The 10,000-nt window shown below is 47.2% G+C and overlaps 1 protein-coding gene across 1 annotated transcript in view; it reads right to left on the reverse strand.

Annotated features, from left to right (window-relative positions):
• The window catches only part of LOC308375549 (cadherin EGF LAG seven-pass G-type receptor 1-like), a 101,895-nt gene that overhangs the window by 16,035 nt on the left and 75,860 nt on the right, over nt 1–10,000 (reverse strand). The window contains 8 exon segments of the mRNA XM_080851715.1: nt 447–548; nt 1,444–1,627; nt 2,182–2,302; nt 5,168–5,309; nt 5,921–6,107; nt 6,337–6,450; nt 6,684–6,869; nt 8,212–8,378. Of these exon segments, the coding sequence (XP_080707841.1) occupies nt 447–548; nt 1,444–1,627; nt 2,182–2,302; nt 5,168–5,309; nt 5,921–6,107; nt 6,337–6,450; nt 6,684–6,869; nt 8,212–8,378 (1,203 nt within the window).

The following is a 10,000-nucleotide window of genomic DNA, read 5'->3' on the forward strand; positions in this document are numbered from 1 at the left end:
CACACAAACACACACACACACACACACACACACACACACACACACACTTCTGTGGTGAGTAGGGGAGAGAGCCGTAGGGAATGAGGCATGCTCCCTGTGGCAGACGCCTCGTTAACAAGCTCTCTACTAATGGGCTGCACTTGGTTTGTGTGATACACAATGTCACACAGCAACACGGAGTCTGTGTGTGTGTGTGTGTGTGTGTGTGTGTGTGTGTGTGTGTGTGTGTGTGTGAGGGTGTGTTAGGGTGCATGATATACATTGTTACACAGCAACAGAGTCTGTGTGTGTGTGTGAAAACACAATGACACGTGAAAACAGGGAAAGAGTGCGTGTGTTAGCGCATAAAAGATGTGTGTGTTTGTGTGTATGTGTGTTTGTGTATGCATGCATGTGTGTGTGTGTGTTTGGTACTGGTGGTGGCACTGGCAGTGTGTGGTACCTACCGATGGAGCCCTTAGGGCAGTGGGCGGCAGCAGGACGCCCAAACTTGGTCTTGGGCCACCAGATGCCTGCATCAAAAGCCTTGGGGCAGACATCATACACCACTAGAGATGGGAAACAACACAGACAGTGATCAGGCACATCAGTGGACACCATAGAGCAGGCAGGAAGGAGTAGCCTTAGGACAACCCTGTCCCCACTAACTAAAGATGAAAAACATAACAGACAGACTGGACAGCAGTAGAACTAGGATTAATAGTCCTGGTCCATCACTAGAGATAACAAGAAAAATAACTAAGACAGGTAGCAGACAGGTGGCATAAGTGAACAATTTTAATCAGGCACTTCTGTAGACAACAATATGAAAGGCATTTCACAATCAAGAATTATGGATATAACAGGATTATACAGGGATCTTAAATGCCAACTGAAAATAATAACCCTGGCAAAGCTAACTGCGGAGCAACTCTGGACTTGTTCCGTGATGCACTGAGGGGTTGAACCGCTGCCACTCTGCAGAAGATCTCTGTCTTTGAAGACGGTTCCCACGACAGACGGAAGGTGAAGCTCATGTAGCTGGCGACAGATGTGCATTAATGCCTGCCATCAGATCAGAGCCGCAATGCTAAACTGAGAAGCAGATCGCCCGACTCCTCCGGAGGAAAGGGAAGATAATTTGGGTGCCAAGGTACTACTACCAGGTGCCTTCTCACCTGATATCAAGGGGCTCTCACAGGGAAGAAGTCACACATACACCTTTCAGCCCGTGGCAGTTAAATTAGTTTCTTTTATGAGGTTCTTTCTCAAAGTGTTTCCGAAAGTCTGTTCTGGCTAAAGGTTCTTTATACCTCTAAAAGGTTCTTCTGAAAACCGAAAAGCTCAAAAATGCTGAATATCTGACAGTGACCATTTGTTCTAGTTTTTATGGAAGACTGTACTCTGAAAACAGACAGACAGACAGACAGGCAAGCAGACAGACAAACACACACACACACATACCATCGCAGCCATTGACGGTGACCTCGGCGAAGGGGTTGTCGCAGCGGTTGCACTGGCGACCTATGACCCCAGCCTTGCAGGGGCACATTCCGGTTTGGGGGTCACAGGTGCGGGACTCAGAGCCCAGAGCAAAGCAGTCGCAGGGGTAGCAGGTGTCGCCCTCCTGGGGCTGGTAGTAGTTATCCTGCAGAGAAATGCACATCACAAACATCATCACACTTCCTCCTCAACACACACCACACACACCCCCTCTCCATACACCGCAGCACCTCACCAGCATCATCTTCATCAGCGTAGCTTAGATAAATAACCCACGCGTCTGCTTTCTGTATTCAACACTACGTACAATACAACCCAGTGATAGCGTCTGCTTTCTGTATTGAACACTACATACAATGCAACAATTCTATAACCATGAGTATGAGAACCATGTTGAAGATGTCTTTGCAGTTATTGTGAGGTTCAAGTTACTAATGTGTACATACAAAAGCCCTGTAAAAGCACTGTTTTAACCCCCTAAACTGCTGAACTTACAATGGCACAGTGTACTGAGGTTACTTAAAAAAATTTAGTGCGAGCCTGTGCTGTTGGACTATATATCAGCACTCCTGGAATGCTAGTGGGCCAATCAGATTTCTAAAGATGGAGCCGTCTAGTATGTAATGCATGAGGGTGGAGGCATCTGGTGTGTCATAGGCTAGCAGGTGTTATTGCGGAGGTGTTGGCTGTTGAGCTCACCTTGCAGCGGCACTCTCCGGTGGTCTTGTTGCAGTCGGGGTGGAAGCCCTTGCTGACGTCACAGTTACAGGGGCCGCACATGGGACTCCCCCACCAGCCACGGGGGCACGGCTTCTCAACCCTGAGGAGAACCGGCAGAGGAGAACCTCGGGTTAACCATAGAGCCACGCATTAAAAACAGAACCTCGCACTAGTGACAGAACCACATACCCAAAGAACCTCACACTACTATCAAAATCACACATTAACCATGGGATCACACTTAAGCCAAAGAACATCACAGAACAATATGATAACAGAACTACATGGAGTCACCACAGTCGTGAGCTAGGCTACATCATCGGAGAGATCCACAGATGAATATAGAACTTAGAACTAAGAACTCAGAACTCAGAACTTAGAACTCCCAGAAAGCAGCAGGTTTGCACCCAGGCCAACCCGGAGCAGAAGACAAGCCTGTTGTAATCTGGAGAGCCACTGAATGCCACAGAAAGCACTAAACCACTAAGACAAAGTGAGGGAGTATGGATCCTGCATGACTGAGGAGCTCAAAGAGCATTGAACACTAGACATTCAACAGCACTATAATAAAGCCTGCAACTTTTATAGACCAACGCTATCAAAGACAGAACATAAAAAAAACACTTCTAAGTGTGCATAATTGAAATTTGTGGTCAGGTGTTTGCCAACTGAAAATAACAGTCAATGATTACGCTGGATTAAAATGTTTTATTTTGGCAAGTGGAAACATGATGAGTCACTGTAAAAACTTAGTGAGATGCCAGAACCATAACACCATAAAGAGATTAGCCTCTCCTGAGTCATCTGTGGCAGAGTAATGTCCTTTCACTCAGGAGAAAAAGGTTACCTCCCAAACCAGTGGCATACGCATAAGGAGGACTTTCATTTGGCTCTTCAAACAAAGGCCAAGCACGGACACAAAAAGTGCCAACACACACAGAAATACAGACACACACACACACACACACACGCACACACGCACACACGCATACACGCACACTCATAACAAGCTCTGCTTTATAAAATCCTCTGCACTGAAGCACCTCAGTTTAAAAGAAAGAAAAAGGCTTGGCAGTGTGTTGAATACCACCCACTGAGTGGAGCAGCTCCTGAAAGCAATAACCTGTCATCTCCTCTCCTCATCTCTCCCTCCATCTCAATCTCCCCTCATCTCCTCTCCTCATCTCTCCCTCCATCTCACCTCATTTCACCTCATCTCACCTTCATTCTGTTTTCATCTCTCCTTCATCTCCACTCATCTATCCATCTCTTCCTTCCATCTCCCCTCATCTCTCCATCTCCCCCCATCCCTCCATCTCCCTCTCATCTCTCCCTCATCTCCACTCATCGATCCATCTCTTCCTTCCATCTCCCCTCATCTCTCCATCTCCCCCCATCCTTCCATCTCCCCTCATCTCTCCATCCCCCCCCCATCCCTCCATCTCCCTCTCATCTCTCCATCTCTCCCTCCACTCCTGCTGTGCGTTAGTTCCGCTCCTCTCCTCCCGCCTCTGGGCTCTCTCCTGCCTCCTTATATGGAGAACAGGGCACCGGAGCGGGCGCTGCATGCTAGCAGCGGGAGACGCTAATCTCTAGAACAACACGCAGGGGATCAGGCCGCTCACCCCCGGAGACACAGGGGAGACGAAGGAGAGACGCTGGATTCCTTCAGCTATGAAGAGGCAGGTCACTGAGGGTCATCCAGGGCCAGTGTGGAGGAGACACACGTGGGGTATGTTAACCTGAGATCAGCCCAGGTGAGAGCGCCCCCTACAGGCCCCAACTCTGAAGCAGTGAAGGCCACATGACAAATATGAAGCTGGATGAGACCTATATGGGGCGTGCTAACCTGAGATCAGAGGCTTAAGACCCACTGCAGCATACTATGGATGCACAGCTATCTACCGCTGGGAAACTGCAGCCCAGGTGAGAGCGCCCCTACAGGCCTCAACTGCAGCATACTATGGGTGGTTCATGGGTGTACAGCTTTCTACTGTTGAGTAACTGCCAACTGAATCAATCAAACTATTTCCAATCCGTCAATTTCTAGTCAATCCGTCTGCCATCCACTGCTAAGTGCTGTCCTGAAACCACGGGTCTTCAGCATTAACTCTGAACTTTAGACGCTAAGAGGTGATGTAAACTCCACCTATATGATCTATATACTGTGCAGACCGATGTGTCAGCGGAGCCGTCCTTTTACGTCGTCATAAAACACACCCTTTAAATACAGCAGTCCTTGCGTGTAGAGGTGATCACGAGAGGAGAAGTCAAACCAACCCTTTTCAGCGTGTGAAACTTCACTAGAACATTTGGGCAAAAACAAAATTATGTGTTTTTACGAGCGTTGCGTTGGTGTGTGTGTGTGTGTCTAAACACCTTGGCCTGTTCCAGCATGCTGAGACATTGGGGTGTATGTTGCATTTGCACAAAACCACAGCTTCCACTTCAAATCTCAGCACACACACACACACACACACAACCACCCAACATTGAGCGGTACACCTCCCCCAGCCACATCCACTACACATCCCGCAAGCCCTCACTTCCCTGGAATGATGATAAATACACACACACACACACAAACACACAGGTTAAAATGCAGTCACAGATACCAACTGTCTCAGGCATGTATCAAGCTCAGCTTTATCTCAAGATCGAGCTCTTACTGAGGTCTGGGTCTGACGTAGGTCCTTCATGTCATTGGAGGTGCATGTACTCGTAGTTTCAGCTCTAAAAGGGGCTTAAAGAGGCAGTGCTCTCCATAGTAAGGGGTGTGAGGTTAAAGGGTTAGTGGTGGTTATACGTAGTTGTTCTCGCAGTACTGCCCATAGTAGGGTCTGAGTTTAGGGGTTTGAGGTTAAAGGGTTAGTGGTGGTTATACGTACTTGTTCTCGCATTCAGCCCGTAGTAGGGTCTGAGTGTAGGGGTGTGAGGTTAAAGGGTTAGTGGTGGTTATACGTACTTGTTCTCGCAGTACTGTCCGTAGTAGCTTTGTCCACACTCGCAGGTGTAGCCGTGGGAGGAGCTGGGCTTGCGCTGGCAGGTGGAGACATGCTCACACGGGTTCAACCGACATGCATCCACACATTCACGGCCAAAATAACCTGAGACAGGGAGAGAGAGAGAGAGAGAGAGAGAGAGAGAGAGAGAGATGGAGAGAGAGAGAGAGCGAGAGAGAGGGGGGGAGAGAAGAAAAGTTTTAGTGTAACACAGGTGTGAGTGTGTGTGTGTCTCACCAGGGTCACAGCATCTATGTGTGTGTATGTATCTCAACAGGGTTGTGGACAAAGGTATGAGTGTGTGTGCATGTACAGGTGTGTATCTGTGCATGTACAAGTGTATTTATGTATGTGTTTGTGTGTGTACTGGTGTATTTATGCATGTGAGTGTGTGTGTACAGGTGCATTTATGTATGTGTGTGTGTGTGTACAGGTGTATTCTTGTATGTGTGTGTGTGTGCGTGTGTGTGTGTGTGTGTGTGTGTATGTGTGTGTGTGTGTGTCTGTGTGTACAGGTGTATGTATTTATAAGGTGTATTTATGTATGTGTGGGAGAACAGGTGTATTTATGTGTGTGTGTGTGTGTGTGTGTGTGTGTGTGTGTGTGTGTGTGTGTACAGGTGTATTTATGTGTGTGTGTGTGTGTGTGTGTGTGTGTGTGTGTGTGTGTGTGTGTGTGTGTGTGTGTGTGTGTGTGTGTGTGCGTGTGTGCTCACCAGGGTCGCAGACGCAGGTGTGTGTATCCAAGTCGTCGACCCAGTCGTGGCTGCAGTGGCTGTTGTCGGGGCAGTGTGCGGCGTCGCAGGGCTCTGGCAGCATGCAGCCCTCCTCCACACGGATCTTCTGGCCCTGCAGCATGTTGATGTTCGCCGTGTTGGTGGACGTCTCACCCATACGCACACCCTACCGGGGAAACACACATAGGTCAGGTCAGACACACACACACAAACACACACATCCACATCCACATCCACATCATACACAACACATACAAACACCCTATCAGGGAAACACACATACTGAAGGTCAGGTCAGATACACACACACACACACTCACACACACACACACACACACACACACACACACACACACAAACACACACACAGACTCACACACATGGGCCGGACTCACCTGCATGCAACCCTGAAATCCTTTAAGGACTTCGTTGTGTTTGTCTAGCAGTCCCCCGATGTAGAGACTCTCCAACCTCATGCCAGGCAACTCATTCCCAATCTCTACCTCTTTCTGTGGAACAGAAAACAATCTTTACAATCTCAAACTCAACCTCATTATCTTTAAACTTTCACCTTCAGTAAAGCCAAAAACAACCTCAAACTCAATCTCACACATCTTTCTAAAGAGCAATACACACATCTTACAGCCAAGCTGTCAGTCTGTCTGTACATGTATGTATTTGTGTGTGTATACACATTTCCATGCGTGCGTGTGTGTGTGTGTGTGTGTGTTTGTGCACTGACGTTGTGCATGTCATAGTCCAGAGACACGTTGGCCATATATTTGATGTCTTTGCCGTCTTTCACACTCCTGAGCTCCACCAGGACGTGATGCCACTGGCCGTCAGTCATGCGGGCTTCTGGGAAATCCACCTCCGCCACGCGGGACTGACCCAGGAACACCTCGAAACGCACATGCTTGTTGTTCAGCTAGGGAGAGAGAGACAGAGAGAGCGAGTGAGAGAGAGAGAGAGAGAGAGAGAGAGAGAGAGAGAGAGAAAAAAGGAAAAGGAGGAGAGTGAAAGTATTTGTAAACTTTTAGCTTGTTTATCACAATTTGTTCATGTTTTCGCAGCGTTGTGCGGTGCGTTGTGCTTTGTACTGTGTGTTGTGCTGTGCGTTGTGCTGTGCGTTGTGCTGTGCGTTGTGCTGTGCATTGTGCATGGTGCTGTGTGTTGTGCTGTGCGTTGTGCTGTGCGTTATGCTGTGTGTGTGCTGTGCATTGTGCTGTGCGTTGTGTCTACTCTGTGTTTTGTCTGACGTTGCACTTCCTGGTTTCTGTGACGAGTGACTAAGTCTATCTTGAGCTCTGCTGCCTACACACCAGTTACTACTCACACTCGTCAGCCACAGTCATGAGGCTCATAAATAGCAAGACTGTCTGGCCATGAACATCAACATCAACAAGTCAAGTCTCCAGTCAACACGTGCTGTGTCTCTGCTCTGGACTGATGTGTGAGCTTTGCCACACTCTTGTTCAGCTAATGTCCTCTAGCCTTCTGCTGTCATTGGCTCCTGCCGGTCTCTGTGTTCAGCAAATGTCCTCTAACCGTCTTCTCTCATAGGCTCCTGCCGGTCTCTGTTAGTCACTGTTTGGACGGATCTCTGAGACCAACTTCTGACTGTTTGTGACGAACGATGTCTGCCTGGCGGCTGGTATCAGTTCTGCTTCTATTAAACCTAAATCCTCTTCATAACTCTGGTTCACTGTGTCTGTTTCTGGGTTCTGGGTTTTCTACCTCTCTCTCCTCTGTCTCTGTCTCTGCCTCTGTCTCTGCTTCTTGGTCTGGCTCTTCTACCTCTGTCTCTGGGTCTGGTTCTTCAACCTCTGTCTCTGGGTCTGGCTCTTCTACCTCTGTCTCTGGGTCTGGCTCTTCTACCTCTGTCTCTGGGTCTGGTTCTTCTACCGCCGGCTGTGATGTTGTCGAGAGACAGTGAGTGCCTCACGTGACTCAATCCAAAACTTTCACCTCATGTGAAAACAACTTTTTGTGTGTTTTTAATTCAGATCAAATGAGGTGACTGTCACTCAACAGGGTGTGTCTAAGTGTTTTTAGGTAGTACTATTAGCTTGTGTGTGAGTGTATAAATCAGTCATCATAAATCTGTAAACAAAGATAATTGTGCACAGGAAAGACTTGTTTTATTCAGTTTCCCTTTGAACTGCATATGGTTGTGTGTGCGTGTGTGTGTGTGTGTGTGTGTGTGTGTGTGTGTGTGTGTGTGTGTGTGTGTGTGTGTGTGTGTGTGTGTGTGAGTATCACTCTCTCACCAGTAGGTTGATTTTAGAGGCTTGTCCGGCATTGGCCTGCATGAGGGTTCCGGTGCTGTGCCGTGTGCGGAACATGAGGCCCATGTACCACGGAACTGCTACCGTCACATCTGGTTCTGTCCACATCACCATGGCCCGACCATCAAAGGACTGAGGAGCCAGCATAACTGAGGAGGGAGGAACAAAACAACATGTAAGCAAGTGTGTGTGTGTGTGTGTGTGTGTGTGTGTGTGTGGTGTGTGGACTGTTTTTTCCCTGTGCAGTGAAGTATCATTAGTGTCAATGAACACGCTACAGACATAATCTATGGACAGACAACTCTATTCTCAAACAGCCCGCCCAGGGAAAAGGGAAATATCTTGCGTGTGTGAGAGTCAGGCAGAGAGAAAGTAAGTGTTTGTGTGTGTGAAGTAGCGAGAGTGTGTGTGTGTGTGTGCGTGTGTGTGTTTTCAGTACAGCTCTGTTTTGCCCTGCAGTGAGGAATGCTAAGGTGCTTCTGGCAGTGAGCTGGCATTTCTGTCATGTAGCAGGAACAAGGCTCTCATGGAAAAGTTACAGATTGTAAGACACACACACACACACTCACGTACAAACACGCACACACACTCTCACATATACACACACACTCACAAATACACACACTGACATCTTCCTCAAGGCACATTTTTCCACTGATGCGCAAAAAGACAGCAATTACATGTACTATCACAACACACACACACACACAACACACACACACACAACACAAGACTTCACTGACACAGACAGATGTTGGCTCCTGCATTCCTCCCTCTCTCTATCTCCCTGCTTTGTTTCTCTCTCTCTCTCGTTCTGTTTCTCTCTCTCTCCCACTCTTTCCATTTCTTTCTTTTTCTGTCTCTATCTCTCATTAACTCACCTGAAACCATCCCAAAAGGCACATATCAGACTAAACAGACACAGTCTATTAACATTAACCAACTAACCAGTAATAACCAGGTGCACTGGGAACTTCTTTGAAGCTAGCAATCTACATAAACACCATATATTATCCTATTATCCTATCGTATTAGGAGAGCCGTGTAGCACTTCATTGAGCAAGCTTTAATTGACGCTTTAAATAAAAAGCAGACGCACACAAATACACACGCACACACACCCACACCCACACGCACACACACACGCACACACGCACACACACACACACACGCACACACACACACACACGCACACACACGCACACACACACACTGTGCAAACACTACCAGAGTTAGCCTATGGGAAGGTGCACTGGGGTCACTATGGGCAGTAGGGTTGACCTGAGTGCTGTGTTTACCCACATATAAAACACAAGAAATTAACATAATATACAATGAACACAACGACAAAACATAAAAACTATACGTAAAGACAAACACATCAATAAACACAGTGACTGACAGAAAAACTATACGTAAAGACAAACAACAATAAACACAATGGCAGTCATAAAAGCTATACGTAAAGACAAACAACGATAAACACAACGAAAGTCATAATAACTATACGTAAAGACAAACAACAATAAACACAACGACAGTCATAATAACTATACGTAAACACAAACAACAATAACCACAACGACATACATAATAACTATACGTAAAATCCAAAAAACAATAAACACAAAGACAGACATAATAACTATATATAAAGACAAACAGAACAATGAACACAGATAAATGACAGTTTTGGGCTGTGTGGCCCCGCCTCCCTACTAAGTCTCCCCCTTTGGGGAACCAATTAAAAAGGAGGCCATAGCAGCAGGTG

This window comes from Sprattus sprattus (genome assembly GCF_963457725.1).
Source record: "Sprattus sprattus genome assembly, chromosome: 14".
Lineage (NCBI taxonomy): Eukaryota > Metazoa > Chordata > Actinopteri > Clupeiformes > Clupeidae > Sprattus > Sprattus sprattus.